This window comes from Pantherophis guttatus, chromosome 1 (assembly GCF_059756535.1).
Source record: "Pantherophis guttatus breed Tessera chromosome 1, ASM5975653v1, whole genome shotgun sequence".
Classification (NCBI taxonomy): Eukaryota; Metazoa; Chordata; class Lepidosauria; order Squamata; family Colubridae; genus Pantherophis; species Pantherophis guttatus.
The window spans coordinates 202367154-202388263 of NC_142063.1; the positions used below are offsets into that span (position 1 = coordinate 202367154).

Below are 21110 nucleotides of genomic sequence, written 5' to 3' on the forward strand. Positions count from 1 at the left end.
CTCTGATGATTGTGCGGCTCAGCTGGGAATGGGGTGGGGGTGGGGGGCAGGGTGGATTTGATTTAAATCGAGTTGATTTAAATCACAATTTAAATCATGATTTAAATCACTAGTAAAAAGGCTTGATTTAAATCAACTCGATTTAAATCATAATTTTTAAAGAGCAACTGTCATCTCCGCTACTCCTTTGACCCACTGTTGACTCACCGATAGTCCAGTGTTGCAGAATATACAGCCTCATGCTACATAACTAAGCTCCATTTCATGCTGAATAAACTAAATTATTTATGTATCTTAAATAGAAATCTATCTTAGATTTTTACCCCAAAAGTTTTTTATTAAAATAAATTCGATAAAAATCAAAAAAATCCGATTTAAATCAAAAAAATCCGATTTAAATTAAAAAAAATCTGATTTTTTGGATTTTTTTAAAAAAAATCATTGATTTTTTATCCACCCTGGGGGGCAGGGATTTTTGCTACCAGTTCTCCAAACCACCTGCCTCCACCGCTACCGGATCAGGCGATCCGGTCCGAACCGGGAGCATTTCACCCCTGAATTGAGCCCAAATTTCTGTTGCTAAACGAAACGTTTGTTAAGTAAATTTTGCCCCATTTTCCCACCTTTCTTGCTTCAGTTGTTAAGTGAATCACTGCAGTTGTTAAGTTAGTAACACAGCTGTTAAGTGAATTTGGTTTCCCCATTGACTTTGCTTGTCAGAAGGTCACAAAAGGGGATCACCTGATCCCAGGACACTACAACCATCATAAGTATGAACCACTTGTCAAGCATCTGAATTTTGATCATCTAATCATGGGGATACTGAAACGGTCCTAAGTGTGAATAACGGTCATAAGTCACTTTTTCCAGTGTCATTGTGATTTTGGTCACTAAATGACCTGTTGTAAATTGAGGACTACCTGTATTTAGCTATTCATCCTACCTTCCAAGATCCTTTATCTAGTTAGCAGTGCATAACTGTTTGTGTTGCACCCACATGAGTGTGGATAAATGTGTTTTTGTCTAAATCTGCTTATAAGGAAATGCATTTGCCATTTTAATTTCATTCTCCTAGCCTGGAGAGATCCTTCTGGAATTACCTATAGTCCTTTTTTATTTTAATTCTGTATAATTTGGAATCAAATTCTTTGGCCATTCAACTATTCAAATAATCTACAAATTGTTATATATTAAAAATAGAACATATTATAATACAGCAGTCAATCTATAGTATCTACTGTACAAATGTTTTATGGACTGCTATGTCCTCTGGTGTACAATAATGTATATCTTTATTTCACATTAATTAGCCAATACAATGGTTAAATATAACTACAGTTAGTAGGAACAGCCCAATTTCAAGCCTTATATACAGGTTGGGCTCAGTAAACCTAATCAACTGCAGTTAATTTAAATGGAAGGTTCTGATCCACATGTGAGTTAAGATATAGCTATATAAATCATATGCTGTGGTTTAGTGTTATTTCCAAATGCTGCTACTTCACTCCTTTTACATACTTACATCATTAAATTTTAAAAGACACTTATACCTGCTGCCACAAATACTTTAATATGAATATTTTAGGCTATTTCCTGCAAAAAGCATTTTAAGCAGTATATTTCAATATCTGTCTTGCGTTTAGCTTCCAGGGTGAAAAATCCAAGTATATCTATCAATTTTAAAGTGTACTTAGACTATAAGAAAAATACATAAAGCCAACAATGTACTTTATTCTATTTTCAATTTTCAACTAAACTTTTGCAACATGGATACTGTATACAAAGGGCTGTATTAATTTATGCCTGGTAGCACCGTTTTTTGACTGACAAAGCGGGTTCTAGACCCTTTATTTATAAAAAGGCATAAGCTTTTGTGAACTTAAAGTAACTATATCAGATGCATAGAATGATTTTAAAGAGGCTGAGGCAAGGCCAGGGAAGAAAGCAGTGTTTTATAAATGCAGATGACATGCAAGATAGATTATAAATACACCAATTAGCAAGTGCAATTTGTTTAAAAACCCATCATTTTTCATAATTTCTACTCACTTCTATCACTTCCCATTGAGTAACTATAAGTTAGCATAGTTGCCTTTAGTATAAAAACACCAGGTCTCACTGACAAAGGAATTTCTTGCAGGGTTCGTGAGTCAAATTAAGCTATATTTGGTTTCAATTTTAATGTAATTTATGAAACCAGCAACTGTCGGTATCCATAATTTGTATTTAGTCAATGCACAACCAGATTTATGCAACTAATTACTTAAGCTTCTGAAGACCCAAGATATTCATTCAACAAATTGTATTTTAAACAAACCACAGCTGCATATACGTGAACCTAGCCAGTGGGTTTCCAGCCCCTTTATTTGCAGTTCTTAATCAACCACAGAGCTAATTCTAAAGGAAAGAGTATGAGTATCATTCATTTGTCTAAACCAGGTTTTTATCAACTCCTCAGGAATCCAACAGCACAACTATAGCCGATCCATTTGTTTCATCAATAAGTCTCTATCAGTTTCTTTGAAATGCTATTTATTGTTCTTCACCTACTCAGTTCTCTTCTCCTAGCTCAGGGGTGGGCAAATGTGGCTCTTTTACAACCTGTGGACTTCAACTCCCAGAATTCCTGAGACAGCCAAGCTGTCTCAAGAATTCTGGGAGATGAAGTCCACAGGTTATAAAAGAGCCACACTTGTCCACCCGTCCTAGCTAAACTCATTTTCAGTGTAACTGTTTCCTGAACAAAATAGTTAAAATAAATAAACTGCACTGACACAAAGTTATAGGAAGCTCTAACCCTATGTACACACACACACATACACACACACATATTAATAAATATATTTGACTCTAATGGTCAGATCTGTCAATACTAAGCAATGGTAAGATTTGTAGATTTGGGCTTAATTTGTTGTGTGCTATCTAGTTATAAACTGAATAAATTAGCATTTCAGGAAAGTTGGCCTCCGTGATTTGATTTCCAATTGGGCCAGGAAGGCAATAATAATCTTAGAAATTTTATTTTGAAAAATGTATGTAAATAAGTGCAGGGGAAGAGTAACTTTGGTATTATTCAAGGATTAGAATGGAAGGAGTCCTGCTGTCAACACCAATTATTCATACAGGATAAAAGTCAGTTGCTGGAATACTACTCTTATTAGTCCAATGATATGAAGAAGGCGCATCCATACAAGCAATGGTATATCCAAAATTCATAGCAGAGATTGACCAAAGCACATCCTTATGACTTCAAAACTTGGTTATCAACCATTATACCTGAGAGAAATACTGCTCTACTGAAAGTATGACACAGCAATTTTGTTTTTGGTTTTTAATATATCCAGTTATGAGGTATTTTTATTCGGTAAACCAGTATGAGAAAATATTTTTTTTAAAAATATATAATGTATATACACTGCCTTGTTCAATTTTCCTTTCCTCAAAAAGAAGTGCCTACATTTTAGATTCAACAGTGTTCTTAAATTTCAACTAGAGAGCAACAGAAAAGCCATATGCTGTACTAACATCAATACCAAGTATGTAAGTAATCCAGATGATCCTTGTAAAATACTTTCAATACAGGTAGCAGTTTCTCCTGTAAGCAGTAAAATGAGATTAGGAGTAAATCTTCTAAACGTTGTAACTGAGTTAGCCCATTTAAACAAAAGAACTGTCATTTTTAAATAATGAAAGGTGCCATCTTTCTTATATATTAGAGCTCCCAAACTTTCGTTTATATGGTCTACTACATGAATATCACATAAGAACACTAACTCTGTGGACACTGAGATGTATTTGATCCTCTTCTACCGACCAGAGATGAAATTCCCTAGTACTTTAACAATGTTTAGAGATCTATTTTTGATAACTGAAATCTAATGAGATCATCAATCTCTGTAAGATTGTATTATTTCTAAGCGAAATATTGTGAGAATTTTTTTGGAAGAATGCCAAAACTTCATGAATATTGAAACAAGAAAAGCTTCAGCTGTTAAACAACTGTCTAGTCCATGGACTATGTGCAATGTTGAAACTACCAGTGAAAATAAAACTGGTAGTAAATAAAATTTAATTATAGTGGAAAATCTTTCAAGAGAGCAAGATAATGTAAAAATGCTGTGTGCTATGAATTTTGGGGAGTTTTTATAAACTTGTATTAAATCAGACTTGTTAATGTTCACAAAATGATGAACCACAAGTATTTATTTAAAAGTTTTTCCCCCTCACTTCCTTCAGTTCCTACAGAACCATGCAATCCTGACTTGGAATTTATTTACATACATATAAAAATTGCTTATTTTGATGTTTCCACCAGTAAATAAAGATATAGAAAGAGCACTTATTATGCACATTAAGTTTGTAAATATTATTATTCTTTTACTATAAATTCAGCTCAATCTTTATACTACAAAGCCAAAAAGTAGAGCTTTCTGGCAAATTTTCTTTTGATCATTTAAAAAAGTGATATACTGTATTTTACTCACAGCCCACAAATGATTTTCATTTGTCATGACATGTTAACTGATAAACTCCACCCATGTGGAAAAGTGCATACTGGGAACACCTGTCATCATATAAATTGTCATGTGCTGAGAACTTGATGCAGAACAACATATTTGATTAACCACAAAAGACATTTGTAACACTATTTAGTACAGAGAATTTCTTACCTGAAACTCTGTTTCTGTGCTTCAGATCCACCAATCCAGAATGAATGGGAAATCGAATGGGTTTTCCTTTTCACACTTGTCTGTCAAAAAAGAGCAGCCAATCATCTTCAGCTTGGTGTATCTACTTCTTTTCTTGAACGAAATCCCAATATGCACACCTAATGCTGTTAGAAAGACAAGGAAACCTGTACAGCTAGCAGGATTCCAGTAGTCATTAGATCAGACGAAACAACGGATTGGTGGATCTAAGACAAGAAACTAAATTAAAGACAAGAAATTGCATTGTCCCACAACTGAATCAACCAATCCAAAGCAAACAATTTTGTTTTTTTCACCATCCACATGAACTGAAACAAACAACTAACATAATCCTATTATCTGGGCTGGTAGAATAAACAAATCTAGTACTACATTTGAGACTAAAAATATACACGTAACTCTTCCAAACTATCAGTTGGTAATACAATAATGGAACTATTATAGCAAATCTGTAGAACATGTCCAGGATTCAAAGAGTTAACTTGAACGTGATCACAAAGATTTTCTGAGGGAAGAAACTCTCTGAGTTTCAAAAGAGATCTGCTATAACTGAAAAAGCCAAGGAGGAAAGATGTTGCTTTTTGGACTCATGGAACTAATTCATATTGTTCTGAAATGGTACAAAGACATTTAACCCCTATGTGTTATAAAAGAAAGCCTTAAAAAACAGAAAAGTCTTATTTAAATCAAGATTGGACAGTAGAGAGAACTGGAAGCTACTAGTAAAGGTATACATAATTTACAGTAATTAACATAGTTAATTACTCCAATTTAGTAGGTGTTACTCTGTACGCCATAGTTAAGATGGGACTGGGTTCCTAGCTAGTGTCTTGATCATCTGGAAAGTTACAAATGGCCATATACAGATGCAGAGATATCACTGGAAGCAGTACAACTATGGTTTTCTTTTTTAACCATTTTGGTATTTTTAAAGGCTGAAATGCCAAATCACTTTTCTGTATTTAATACAATAAAAAAGTACTATCCAAAATTCATCTAATTCTAATTTCAGAATGTTAGAAAGGCCATAAATTGCTCACACCTGCTATATACATAATCAATAATTTGCTAAATTCTAAAGTTAACACAGGCGCAGTCCTTGCCTTCTGTTATGACTAAAGCAATTAAGAGAAATGAACATCATAGCAAAATTTCTCATAATCTCAACATTTGGCTCTGAGAGACAGAACAGAAAAAAGAATGTACACAGAAAAACGTATTTTTCATAGATGGATTTTACTATAATTTAAATTATAGAACTATATGGACTTTTTGAAAATCTTTCTCCAGTAGGATTTATATGTAGCAGAGAAACCAGACTGTCAGATGCTTTCTTCTCATGAAACAGGTCTGTTAGCATTTGTGGAGAACTTTTACTAGGATACAAGGCTACATAAATAGTACTAGTGTCCAGCTCAGCCACAGGGCCTGTTCTAAACCAAACTCGCTTTCTTCTCATAGGGAAGCCTATCATTTGTTTTTCAGCAGTGTTGCTCCAGAGCCTGACATTGATTTGGGCTAAGAGGAAGCAATTAGCCCAGGGGTCTGCAACCTTAAACACTCAAAGAGCAACCTGGGCCCATTTCCCACAAAAAGCAAAACCCCGGGAGCCACAAAACCTGGGTGGGCGTGGCCAACTCGACATCACTCACTCCCACCCAGTCACATAACACCCCCAGCCACGCCTACCCAGGTTTTGTGGCTCCAGGTATTTTCTTTTAAACAGCTCTCTCCTCCCCTCTCATCTTTCCCCCTCTCCCTCCCTCTCATCTTTCTCTCTCCCTTTCTCCTTTCTTTCTCCCTCTCCCACTCCCTCTCATCTTTCTTCCTCCCTCCCTCTCATCTTTTTTTCCTTTCTCCCTCCATCTTTCTCCCTTTCTTCCTCCCTCATCTTTCTCAATTTCTCTTTTTCTCTTTCTCCCTCTCTCATCTTTCTTTCTTCCTCCCTCATCTCTTTCTCCCTTTCTCATCTTTCTCCCTCTCTCATCTTTCTCTCTCCCTCTTTCTCATCTTTCTCATCTCTCTCCCTTTTTCTTTTCCCCCCTTTCTCATCTCTCTCTCTCTCTCTCTCTCTCTCTCTCTCTCTCTCTCTCTCTCGTGTGAGTGTGTGTGCGCATGCACGTGCGAGCGGGTTCCCTCTTGAACCATTTGCAAAAACAGGCGAGGGTTGGGTTTTTTTTTTCTGATGTTGTTCTTTCTTCTTCTTTGGGTGCTTTTTACCATATGATTTAATTTTAAATCAAGAGTCATTTCAGGTTCCCAGATAAATGAAGCTCTTTCGTCCCCCTGCTGTGGTTCCATGTCTGCTGGCTGGCCCACCCGCCACTTGCCCTCCCCTCAACTGCCCTGAGAAGGGCGGCGGATGCGGATTTCAGAGTAGAAGTGAAACGCCCCTCTACTTGCCTCTTTTTCCGGCCCTTGTTGGGAGACATGTCACTTTCTCCACCCCGAGACACCAAATGGGCCGCCCCAGCCGATGCTCTGCGTCATAATGGGCTCCAGGAGGAGGAGGGTACGCCGTCTCCATTGTGCAGCGTGCTAAGTTTAAATGCAAGAGCATTTCCCCATATTCCTCTCACCACCTCCGTGGCTGCTTGCTGCTCCTGCACTTAAACTTAGCACGCTGCACAATGCGGGAGATTGCGCTCCCTCCTCCTCCTCCTGGAGCCCATTATGACGTGGAGCATTGGTTGCAGCCGGGCGACCCAGTCAATGTTTCGGTGCAGAGCAAAGTCATGCATCTCCCCCAGCAGCCGAGGTGCGTGCAGCACCAACAAGGGCTAGAAAAAGAGGCAAGTAGAGGGGTGCTTCGCTCCCGCTCTGGAATATGGACCCAGCCTCCATCTGCCGCAGTTGCCCTTCTCTTCTCAGGGCAGGCGAGGAGTGAGGGGGAGAGGTGAGGCCACCCAGTGGTGGGATCATCTGACAGGGAGTCGCAGGAGAGGGCCCAAAGAGCCGCATGTTGCTGACCCCCGGATTAGCTCATCATCAAGCTGGCCTCCATGCCCAAGGGAGGACATAAAATCTCTCTGCTCTTACTCCAGCCCCATAACTACTAAAGCTTGCTGGCTCTCATAGCAACAGTATAGTAAAACATCAATTTAACAAGTCCTCATTCAGCAAACAAAATCTTCAATCAGACATCTGCCTGAAATAATGTGTAAGTCCTTAGTACCCAAAGTAGTCCAGATGATTCATGAAAATCAATGTTAAATTACATCGTATGTATATAAAAGTGATGGTAATTGCTGCAAATGATGTGTTTTCAGATGTAATTGGGATTAACAGACAACTCCACTCCCTACTAAATGATCCATTAAATCAAGATTTCACCATGCATGTATTACCTGGGATAGTCAAAGTTAGATAATGTGCTACTGTATAACTTTTTTCTTTCCTGCGTACTGGGCTTTCCATGAATAAAAAGTAGGCCAAAGTTAAAAAAAAAATTGGGGGAGGGGGAACTTTATGGTCTTTTTTAATTTTTAAATTATAAGCTACCCAGATTCATTAGAGGTAAATGTGGCCATTTGATAAACGGATTCAAAGAAACTGAAGGAACTAGAGACCTTTTAAGAAGCAAGATAGAGGGGAAACAAAGAAACAGAACCCAGCACAAAACTTCATTTGACTTTATTTACACTTAGATAGAAATAAATACCATAATATTAGAACAATAATTTCCTCATTTAATAATTTCTCTGGTAGTCACATTAAAATAACCTTTTGCAGAATGTTTTAGAGGGCTCTATTCAATAACTTTCCTGGATGCAGACAATCCAAGTACAGGTAGTCTTTGACTTATGATCACAATTGAGCCCAGAATTTAGTTAAGTGAGTTTTGCCCCATTTTACGTCTTTTCTTGCCACATTTGTTAAGTGAATTGTTGCAGTTGTTTAGTTAGTAACAGGGCTGTTAAGTGAATCTAGCTTCTATATTGACTTCACTTGACAAAGGATGCAAAAGATGCTCACATGATCCTAAGACCCTGCACTGCATATTAAGTACACATCGTAAATATGAACCAGGTGTGAAACATCTGAATGTAAATCATGTGACCATGGGATTGCTGCAATGGTCATAAGTGTGAAAATGGTCATGTCACTTTTTCCAGTGCCGTAACTTCGAATGGTCACTAAATTAACTGTTGTAATTCAAGGACTACCTATATAGCCAATGAGAGTACTATTTTAACTGTGCAGTGTTAAATCATTGGAATTCCAATAATCATTGGAAAAAATACAGAAAGAAGCAGCAATATATTTCTCTTCCTTTTTTATTTCAGACTAGCAGGTTAATGATAAGGCTGCATTTAATTAAGAGCTAAATTTGCGGAACAGCAATGTTTCTATTCATTGAAGAAATATTATGGGGGGAAGAGGAAGAAGGAAGAGGTAAAAGGAAATTTCACTTGCATAGCATTGGTTATCTATAGCATGCTTTAATATTAAGTTAAATATACACATTCAGAAGACCACTGAATCTGACAGAGCTTATCCATATAAAAAAACCTAATAAAAATAACTCATAAACAACTCATAACAAAAATATTCACAAATAACACTAAACAAGTTTACAAAGCCACATACAAAAATTAGAGCTCTACTTCTTTTTACGTGTGTAAATATTCACTTATGAATTGATTTTTTTCTCTCTCTTCACTCCCACTGCATGTCCTGCAAATATTGCCTGGAACATCCCAACAATCAACAACTGTTTTTATTATTCTTACATAAAGGCTTTATTGTTATTTATTGCTAGGTACATTTAACTGGATGAATGTGGTACAGATTATAAATAAATAAAACAAATAAAGCAGACCCGGGAAACATGCAAAGGTGTAGATTGTCCTTTCCACTGATAGATCCAATTACAACATTGGACATTTAGTATTACTTTAATAGTAGAAACACCTTAGGAAAGTAATACAAATTTTAATAGCTAGCATCAAAATTATCAGGTTTGCATTTGAACCTGATAACTAGAAATTGGCACTTCAAACCTGAATTTACAGTATGTTTGTTCTTCTTGTAAAAGTAGAAAAACCTTAAATATCTGAAACTGTTTCAGAAATATCTGAAGAATTTCAGAATTATCTGATGAGAAATACAATGGAATGAATCATAGGTTAAGAAATGAAAGGTGAAATATTGTTTTTCTTTAATGGTGAAGCATATAGAAGTTACCAAGCCTTGCTATAATTTGTAGACTATATCAGGGGTGGGTTCTACTTACCTTTACTACCAGTTCGCAATGGGGCCACGCACGCAAACGCAGAAGCATTTTCATGACATCATGGTCAGTGGGCAGAGCCTCCCGCCGGTTTTACTACCGGTTCTATAGAACCGGTGCGAACCAGGGGCAACCCACCACTGGACTATATGTTAATCAGATTTAACAGTGAATGTTCAAGTTTGAAGGGGCAAAATATTTTACAGACCTAGAATCTAATCAGTAATGCTGGAAAAAATATTTAGAAATTGTTACCCTAAGTTGACACAGCTAGCACACCTGATTTTTATTAGGTAAAAAAGAAAAAGTATTAAAATATGCCATATCAGCTTAGTGTAGGCCAGTGATGGCTTACCTTTTTGCCGTCGTGTGCCAAAAGCGGGTGGAGCATGGAGGGGTGTGTGTCGCACGTGTGAGCCCACACCCATAATTCAATGTGCCTCGCACTCCCACGCATTTGCTTGCGACCCCCCCCACGCTCTCCCTGCTTTTGGCATGTGATTGCACGGTGGGCCCAGTAGGCCCGTTTTTCGTGAAGAGCAAAAACGGCCATCCCCACAGCCCTGGAGGCCCTAAGCAGCCTGTTTGCCAAGTTCCGGTGGGACTGGAAGGCCCATTTTTTTCTCTCCCCAGGCTCCAGAGCCTTTCTAGGCGTCTGGGGAGGGCGAAAATGGACTTCCCCAGCCCCGAGGCCCTCCGGAGGCCAGAAACAGCCTGTTTCCTGACTTCCGGTGGGCCCTGAAGGCCCGAAAATCAGCTGGCCGGTGCACACATGTGCGCCGGAGCTGAGCTAGGGCAACATTCGCGTGTCCACCGATATGGCTCTGTGTGCCACCTGTGGCACGCATGCCATAGGTTCACCATTACGGGTGTAGGCTATAAATATTTGAAGATATAAAATATTTAATATGAAAGAAAAATTCAACAAAAAATATTCAAAAACATCCATTTATATTCAACATTGCAAAATACTTTTATGGAAATATTTGAAAATATTTTAAGATTTGATAATAGCAAAGGCATTTCCTATTGCTGGACTTTTAAAAGGAAGAATGAAAAGCTGTAAATCTACCACCAATATATCATACTTAAAATTCTGCATAGATTTTATAACCATATATACATGTATATGTATGAATTACAATTTTTATTTTAGATAGTCATCTAAATTGTCAAATTGAATAATATATCCCCAATGATATATTAATTATATGAATCTAGATGTATATACAAATGAAAATTTCAGAAACAACACTACAGAAGAATATTTTCTATCTTATATTAGATAGTATTTGAGTAAGTAATTCTGAAAAAGTATTCCACTTGTAAATAAATCTCACTGATTTCATGGAAATATTTATCAAGGTAAACATTTAAATCTGTAGGCTAAGATGATGCTTGGCTTTCCTTCTCCTACAACTCCATATCACTACCAAAATCCCATGGGCTATATTAATGTAATAAAACAGTACCATATTTATAATTTGCTAAGGGACACACAGCTAAACCTGTTCACTTTTAGGGTCATATAACATGAAAAATTACAAATATCCCCAATTTCTTTGCCAGAAAAGAGGCATTGTTTCATAATTAATATCTGTAATTTACCTATACAAAATGAGTACATATGAATAAAATGAGATTTTTAAATAGCTGACAAATTGAATAGGAACCCGAGTGGAAAGAATTATACTCTAAGCTAGAAACTGGAGATAAAGATCCTTCATACTAGAACATTAATATCATTCCAGCATATTACATAACCTGAGAATTTTTGCCCCTGCCCACTATATTGAAAATTATTACAAAATTCAAAGGAAAAAGCTATAGAACGCACTTAGCAGAAAATATATATTCCTTCATACTGCATTTTTCCATTGCACATTACTGTACATATGAATCTATTTTCAAAACTATTAGGTAAAGAAAAATGTGTGATTACAATTATAAATACTGTATGTAGCTTCTGAAAGGGTTCCAAAAAGATATGAACTCATTTGTTATCTCATTAATAAATATATTAACATCTTACTTTTCTCTTCCAGATGTGATCATAATTAAAATATCTATATTTATGTTTTGTACTTCCCCCATTTGATTAGAATTGCGTTCTAGAACATAGAATAAATTAGACTTTTTGGCATGAGCGTCAAATACAGCAGTACCCTGCATCCTAAGAAATGAAGAACTCTACAAAATACCAGTCCATTGACTAAATAAATCATCTCTCTCCTGACTAAATTTCTTATTGAACAGACAGGTCTATTCCTAAAATACTGTATAAAGATCAAGGCAATTGATTGGTCTGAAATCTAGCCTCCCTTTGGGTTTGGGGTTATGCTATTGTAATTGACAAAAGAAATTTCTCATAAATGTCAGATTTATGCACAGGACTTATACAGAGATGAAAACATTGCAATGATAATTCTTGGATGGTTGGTTGGTTGGTTTGGTGGTGAAATGTTGCACGTTACTGTTTACTTAATTTGTGCAATGCAAGAGAATTTAAGAGAAGAGGCGTTGGTCTTACCTGATATGCTCCTTCTCGGTGTGCTGAGAGAGAATCCAAAGAATGGGTTAACTCCGCCTTTCTGCCTAGAGACTGAGTCCTTTTAAACTTTGCAGCCATGCCTCTCTTGACTGTGTCCCAGTTTTGATAAAAGGCATAGTGGTTGACTTGATGCATTATTGATCCTGTTATCCACTCCTGGACTCTGGACCAGACGGTCGACAGGGTGGGGTTGGATTCTCCCTCAGCACATGGAGAAGGAGTGTATCAGATAAGACCCAACACTCCTTCTGCAGTGTGCTGAGCAGAGAATCCAAAGAATGGGACATACCAAAGCCGGCTTGTCCTAAAGGTGGGCCGCGGTCTGTTCCCAAGTCTCCAGGTCTGAGTGTACCTTTTGGAGAACCCGTATGCCGAAGGCCGCTTCAGTTGAAGCGAAAGTGTCCAGCTTGTAGTGTCTGATGAATGGGGACAGTGTGAATCAAGTTGCTGCCCTACAGACTTCCTGTCGCCCATGCCGCCTAGTGGCTGCACTCCTGGTAGAGTGGATCGTCACTCGCCGGGCCAATGGAAGAGCATGAAGCTCATATGCTTTGACGATGCATGCCCTTATCCACCGACCCACTGTTGATACTGTGACCTTGTTACCCAGTGTAGAAGGCTGGAATGACAAGAATAGAGACTCTGTTTTCCTGAAAGAAGCTGTTATTTTGACGTAGATGCGGAGGGCCCTCCTGATGTATACTACTTCTTTTCCAGGGCATGAGTTGGGTCCAGACAAAAGTCTGGCACAATGATTTCCTGTGCCCTGTGGAACAAGGAATTAACCTTGGGGAGAAAGGAGGGATCCAACCGCAGAACCACTCTGTTTGAATGGAATACACACAGGTCCCCCCTTATGGAGAGGGCCGCTAGCTCCAAAACTCATCTAGCCGAGGTAATAGCTACAAGGAAGGCTACCTTGTCCAAGTCCCAGAGAATTCTTTGGATTCTCTGCTCAGCACACTGGAGAAGTGGCTATGTGGCTCTTGTATGTCAAGAGGACATACAAACAGGAAGAAAATGAAAAATACATGTTATTATAAACAACTGCAAGAACAGAAAAGTGAAACTGGTACTTTATTGATTAACAAAAAATAAACATAATATAGCTAAATATAATTCAAAATTCAGAATCTAGAAATCTATCTAATTTCTAGGTTCAGAAAGTAGAAAATAATGTAACATTTAGCAACACTTATCCAAAGTTTGGAGAAAGTCAGATGCACTAACTGCTCTCTAGAAGTTCTAAGTCATTTCATATCAGTATCAAAGCTAAAAAATTGTGTGTACACAAACATTTATACATATATTATATTTAAAACCTATGTATTCCCCCAGAGCTCAAGACCTACATACAAATGTCTTCCCCAATTATATCTCCACTGCATGCATGCCAAGATTGATTGGGTCAAAGTCACACAACCAATGAGTTTGCTTGAGTGGGAACTGAAACCTAGATCTTTTTCCTTCAAAATATTTTTGTAAGTAATCAAGTATAAAATGCTTTATATTTTGATAATCGTTTGAGAGATTATGCTAATTATCCAATTATAGAGGTGTATACACATACATAGATCCATAAGGAGGGTGGGTTTGGATTCTGATGTATAAAAATAAGAACATTAAATTCAATCCATTCAAGAGCCTGACTCAATGAAAAGATACTTAACTCATTAATTAGTGTCACTATAAATTTATCAATTGGTACGTCAACTCTGTATATTTCAGAACTTCTGTCTCTCTTTGTCTTGGCACTGTAACAGACATTCAGTGCTACAAAGCAAGCATTCCTATGAGGTACAGATTATCAGAAAAGAGATTGGTATGTCATAACCAGTTGGGATCTTTCCTCTACAGCACTACTTCAATCAGAAATTAATGGATGATCCCAGAAATTCCCTGTAATGATACCAGGAGCCTTTTGAACAAACTTCTATGTGTTGTAAGAAGGAATCCCAGATAGAAACAGGGTGTGACTCATTTGCCCTAAAAGATATTTGATAAGATTGCCTTCATTCCTGTTGGTGTCTCTCACCATTTCAAACTGAATTCAAAAAGTTAATGAGATTTTCTCAGACAAGAACTATGCAAGACAGTTTGTAAAATTCAGGGGGGAGGGGGGGCTAGTCAATACTGAAATAAGATGTGATAAAAAAAATATATGGGCCAATTTTTTTTATTAAGGAGATATCTATCCTGTTTCCCCCAAAATAAGACATCCCGATATTTATTTATTTATTAGTCCAATTTATATGCCGCCCTTCTCCGTAGACTCAGGGTGGCTTACAATGCAATATAGCAATAGCCTGCATACTTTTTTTCATGTATATGCCTGTTTATTAGGGCTTTTGCCCGCCCCCCCCCCAAGCAGTGTTGTTCTATACAAAGCTGGCTTATTGCCCCCACAATCTGGGTCCTCAATTTACTTACCTCGAAAGGATGGAAGGCTGAGTCAACCTTGAGCCTGGTGAGATTTGAACTCGCACTAATTGCAGGCAGCTGGCAGATAAGTGCTAGCACTTAACAGCACTTAGTCCGCTGCACCACCAAGGCTTTTGAGTGCATGGCAATAAGGCCAAGCGCTTATTTCAGGGTTCAAAAAAATATAAGATAGGGTCTTATTTTCAGGGAAACACGGTAACTAATCACACAAATTTAATGTTATCCCACTCTCCATTGGGTAAATTCCTGTAATTGTTTTAAAGAGGAAATTAAATCTTCATGGATGAATCCACTGTACCTTCACATTTTCTGTATTTAGTTTGGCCAACAGCTTGGCCATCATTCTCAGTCAACAAATATATGGGTAAAAATGGCAGCTATATTTAAACGTTTTCTTGCATCTCCCACTTTTTTCAGCAGTAGTTCATGTTTTCTATGCTAGAAAAGGCTTTTAAAGGTTTTTCCTTTATTCCCTTGTAAAGTATATTTAACCAAAACAACAAAACAAACACACCCAACCCCCGGGCCATAGACCGCTACTGGGCTGCAGCCTGTTGGGAACTGGGCTGCCAAAGAGGAAGGTGAGCGCACAAAGCTTCATTTGCACATGTGCGGGATTTAAGTTGCACGCAAAACCATTTCCTCCTGCCGCTGAAACTGCCACCACTGCCAGTCCGCAGAACCAAAAAGGTTGGGGACTCTGGTCTATATTACCCATATACTTATTTTAAACTTTCAGGTCTATTTTATAAGGCTAAATTTACATAATCTTTTTTATTTCTCAATGGGCTACAAAGCTTTTCCTCTCATGTCATAACCACTTTTAGAAAATCCCCCAAAATGGGAATAATATTCACAACACTTTTAGTATCATATGAATACAAGCATAGACCTTTATCCAAGCTGTGAAACCCAATTTTTTTGCAACTGAAATCCACAGAGCAGAAAGGAGTGTTGCATTTTATGACAGCTATTTCTCATCTTTCAGAATTGTGTATTATAACTTAGCTTTCCAAGGAGAAGGGGAGGAGGGGAAATTGAATAAAACTAGTCTCTGCAATATAGATGACTGAACAGGAGAAGGGAAGAAATCTGTTTATATCAATGACTGGTGCAGTTGTTGGCGTGTCCCTCCCAATGACCCTATCACAATCTTTTGGAAGATCCAGCAACTTTCTTCAAAGCTGCTTTCTAGCAACTTTCCCAGGTCTTCTATTAGTAACAGGGATTAGCTCGATTAACCTATAGTCTAGAATCACAGGGCTGAAAGGGATCTTGGAGGTCTTCTAGTCCAACCCCCTGCTCAAGGCAGGAATCCTAACACCATCCCTGACAAATTATCATCCAATTTTTTTCTTGAAAACCTCCAGCAATAGAGCACCACAACTCCAGGAGGCAAGCTGTTCCATTGATTAATGGTTCTTTTTGTCAAAAAATTCCTTATTTCCAGGTTGAATCACCCTCTGACCATCTTATCCATTACTGATAAGGCAGTTAGATTAAATACAGTTTATGAATACACTAGGGTCTCACACCATGCTCAATGAAAATAAACCAAGCTATATAATAATGTGAAAAAGTCCAATATATTTATGGATACTAAAAGCATATTTTTACTACAGACTTGTAAGTGCTGCATGAATATGCCATCATCTTATGGCATAAATCCTAAAATATGGTTGTTATTTGATTCGTGAAACTCATATTGACCAACAATAAGGGAGGAAGAAACACAAAAATAATACAAGAGAATAAGTTGAAGTACAATGAATAGCATTTTTGGAGAGTTCATGTTTGATAAGGTGGCAGTTTCTTTGATAGTTCAAATAACTCACATGAAATGTCATTATCTAGCAATACACATTGGCTTCAAACAATCATTCAAGGACATTTTTTACATAAAAAGCTATATTAAAGATGTACCTTTAATTTCCACCTGAAAATCAATACACTGAAAATATTAACAGTAGAAAAACACCTTCAATATTTGCTATAGCTATATCACCCTTTTCCATTTAATCTATGGCCATTTATCTACTATGGCCTCCCCAACAATATAGAGTTCAGCCATACTGCATTTCACTAACATTATGCCAATGATAGCAAACAGCTGTGCTGAACAAATTCATTATATGCAGATTATAACAAGTATACTGTAATTAATTATATTTTTATGTGTATGTGCCCTTTAACCCACAAGATTGTTTTTGATCTAGTGACATTCAAAAACTTCAACAGAAAGAAGAATAAAGTTACAAATATAATAGTTTTAAAATTATAAATAGGATCTAGCCATATTAAAACTGGAAAACTATCAAATGTGTAATATTCAGTCTTTGCCCCGATTGCTCCAGTGCAATCATATGGATTATCATTCTCTACTGAAACAAACTGAAAATGCCATCATACAATACTGCCACCTATGAATCACTGCATTTTTGGCTTCCATTACTATAATTCATGATTTAGGGGGAAATACCGTTTTAAAAAAACCAAAGACCAGGATGATTGCAAAGAAAATGTCAGAAAGAAAATGCTGTGTGATAAACAATTTTTTTAAACATTTAAATTGTTCTGTCCTAAAAGTGCCATTTAAAGTCTGTCTGAAGGAAAAGTATCGCAGGCATTTTGTTTTCTCTATTCAACACTTTAATAAAAAATAACTGGGAACTATCACTAATGTTTGGATATGCAAATAGAATTAATCAGGGATATTTTGAACTCTGGAAGGCTAGAAACGTCTCTTTCATAGAACAGGCATTCCTTTTTCAGATCATGATACATCCACAGATGCATCCACAACAGATGCAATACTCCTTATGAAGAGGTCCAAATTTCAGACAATTTGCGGGTTAATCTAAAAGCATTCCCAAAGAGTTAAAACGATTTTAAAAACCACTACTAAATCTGGGGCAAAGAAAATTTCAGCTCGCAGTCGACGCTCCCAATTTTAAACTGAATTAAATCGAAAGGCAAGAGGGTTCCAGGTACACGTCCCAATAGCCGAAAGGGGGAACTTCTAAAAGAGGGGAGACACATTGGGTGAAAGAAATAGCTGGAAATTAATGAACACAATAAAAGCAAATTCCATCCTGAAGCAGAGCAATTTTTATTCTGGCAAGCCTGCAGGGCACTCAGCAGGACCAAGGCCTCAAATCTCTGCTTTTACCCACATCTAGTACCGAGCAGAAAGGAGGGGGAAAGGGGGGGAGGGTGGGGGTGGGGGAAACAAATCCGATAGCTCCAAATGCAGTCAATGCTCGCTGACCCCTGATTGGGCTTTCTCAGCATTTGCAGCGAAGGATTTCGGCCCCTCCCCCCACCCCGCCCCCACCCAAACTCTTTTTTGAGGAAGTGGGCGCCTTATCACGTGGTAAGTCCTCCCGCTCAAGGCATCTCTACGGGGAATGTCACCTTCAGTCCGCAGAGCGGGAAGATGGAGGGAGGGAGGGAGGGAGGAAGAGAAAGCGGGGGGAGGGGGGTGGAGAGCGACGCCCAGCCCCCGACACCGACAGGGGTCAAGACACCTGCACCGCTTTGTCTCGGTCGCTTAGGATGCGAGCAAAGCTAACCGGAGATAAACGGGAGAAGGAAGCCACTGAGGCCGGACCTTCCTCTCCGTCTCTGGGGCCCGAGGAACAGGAAACGACCGGAAGAAAGAGAGAGAGAGAGAGAAAAGGGGAGCCGGATCCAGCGCGGCTCCTTTATACTGTAGGAGGGAAGGAGGCTCTTGTCCTTCAACCGGGGGGGGGGAGGGGGAGAGAGGGAGAAGTGCGCCTCAGCGCGAGACCCGCCCCCTCCCAGCAATGGAAGAGGGAGATGGGAAAGGCCCCTCTGTCGAAATCGAGGCCTACAAAGACCATCTCCCACCGCGCCGGCGCCTCCCCTTCCTTTCTCTCCCCTCCCTTCTCCTCCTGCCGCCGCCGCCGTTGTGGCGTCTCCCTCCCCCCCACCCACCCCCCTCAGCGAAGGCCGCCCTGAGGGAAGAATAGGGTGGAGAGAGAGAGAGAGAGAGAGAGAGGATCCGCACCGGCTCTCCGGCGAGCCCCGCTCACTCACCATCAACTCGATGGTTTTATCCTCGATCACCGACTCCGGCTCCATCGCGCGCGGCAGCGGCGGCAGTTGTGGCGAAAATGGCTCCTCCTCGGCAAGGGGGAGAGAAAACCCCGTAATCGACCCCCTCGGCTCGGAGAGGAGACGGAAAAGGAGGAGAGCCGTAGCCGGCTCCGACAGATCGACCGACTGACCCGCCGTCGTCGTCGTCTTCGTCGCCGCCACCACCAACGCCGCCTTCTCCTCCTCCTCCTCCTGTTCCTCGGCCGCGCGCCCGGAAGAGGAAGTGAGGTAGCCAGGCGACGCGGTTGCAATAGCAGCAGCGGCGGCAAACCGCCGCGGCCCTGATCGGCTGCGGGGATGCGACAACCCGCCGCCGCCGCCGCAGGAGAACGAAGAACCAGCGCACCCGACATGCTTTGCGGCCACCGGCGCGAAAAAGACTACAAAGGCCGATATGCAGGGGGTGAAAGAAGCCCCCCCCCGAAAAAAAAGCACCTGTTCTTGGATGGAGCGGCCTAAGAAAACTCCGTTTCCCAGCATGCATAGGTCTGCCACCCTTTCCCCCCCTCCCTCCCTCCCTCCTCCGGGGGGGGGTTATTGGTGGGGGGGAAGTTCGTAACTTGCTGGAAGAATAAAGCATCTCCGCACTTCCTTCGAGGGCTCCGCGGGCCCACCCTTTCCTCCCTGGAGGCCTTTCCTGGAATTGGCGGCGAGAAATGACTAGGCCGCGGCAGCTGCCACATGCTGAGTCACTCCTCGGGCTCCGTCTCGCCTCTGAAGGCCTCAGCAGAAGTGCCAGCTTCGACGAGGCCTGGCGGGCTTCGGCCCCGCGGATTCCGGGGGTTGATGGTGATAGTGGAAATACCTGCTGTGAGGGAGGTCTCCTCCGCATCCAAGCCGTCGGTGGAGTTGGCACCGCTCTGGCCGGCTCGCTTTGGAGCGGTCAAGTCGTCGGGATCGCGAGAAGGCAGCTCCAGCTTCAGAGATTGTAACGGCCGCGCTATATAAAGATGGCCCGGTTTATACCTCTTTGGAGATGGAGGTGCTTGCCTGAAGTTCCTATTGAGGATCGCTGATGTCTTTTTTTATTTATTTATTTATTTATTTATTTATTTATTTATTTATTTATTTATATATATATATATATATATATATATATATATATATATATATAGAGAGAGAGAGAGAGAGAGAGAGAGAGAGAGAGAGAGAAGGCTACCTAAACATGAAATATTGCTATTATTTTTTTTAAACGACAGGCGGCTAGTGCACAACTTAAAGAAATTAAATAACAATGCCTACATTTATTTAAGTGTGCTTTAAATTTAATACTGTGTATACTGTATACCATTACATAGTTTTCAGAAGAGGAGTTTTCTTCCTCTGGCATTTGATAATATGCAAAGATCAAATGCTTAACATTCTTATTATTAGTGAATCAAATCCTGGGCGTTTGATAATATGCAAAGATCAAATGTTTAACGTTCTTACTATTAGTGAATCAAATCCTGGGGGTTTGATAATATGCAAAGATCAAATGCTTAACATTTTTCTTATTAGTGAATCAAATCCTGGGCGTTTGATAATATGCAAAGATCAAATGCTTAACGTTCTTAGTGAATCAAATCGTATCCAGTATTAACTATCACTGTTTCTAAGATCTTTCTTTCTCTCTTTTCTTTTGCCGTTTGCTTTCACTTTTGGCTTGTAATCTGGGAGTTGGAGAATTGTGCCTTAGGGCTTTTTGAGAAGTATTGAAAAAATATTTTAAATGTCCTCAAATTCCAGCTAAAGTGATTTCTCGGAATATGTTGAATCAAAAACATCGTAAACAACAAAGTTGTCTTGGTTCCAGTTGGCTACAGAAAATGGTGTGATTATTTTCATATAACAAAGAGTTGTTTGATAGATGGAATTGCTGGAAAACCACACTTAAAGGGGCTTCTCAAAGTCTAAATACAAAGAAGTGCTTCTGGAAATTTTGCATTTCTTGTGTGCCCAGGCTAAGACAAGCTTTATAAAAATTCATATTTATATGCTGACTATATAAGAATATAATCAGTATGAGTCACCTATTAGAAGAATTTTCACACTTATAGCATCTTCTCTGGAAATG

General features: G+C 39.3%; 1 protein-coding gene across 4 annotated transcripts in view; it reads right to left on the reverse strand.

Annotated features, from left to right (window-relative positions):
* Positions 1-20030, reverse strand: part of FBXW11 (F-box and WD repeat domain containing 11) — an 88741-nt gene extending 68711 nt beyond the window's left edge. For 2 of the 4 annotated variants that reach the window (XM_034432301.3, XM_034432299.3), the window contains exon 1: positions 18995-20030. In XM_034432301.3, coding sequence (XP_034288192.2) covers positions 18995-19534 — 540 coding nt within the window. In that variant the 5' untranslated portion in view covers positions 19535-20030. Of the gene's footprint in view, positions 1-4670; positions 4751-18994 lie in introns of all 4 variants that reach the window. The other 2 variants (XM_034432302.3, XM_034432300.3) reach the window with 2 other exon arrangements.
* Between the last annotated feature and the right edge of the window lie 1080 nt (positions 20031-21110).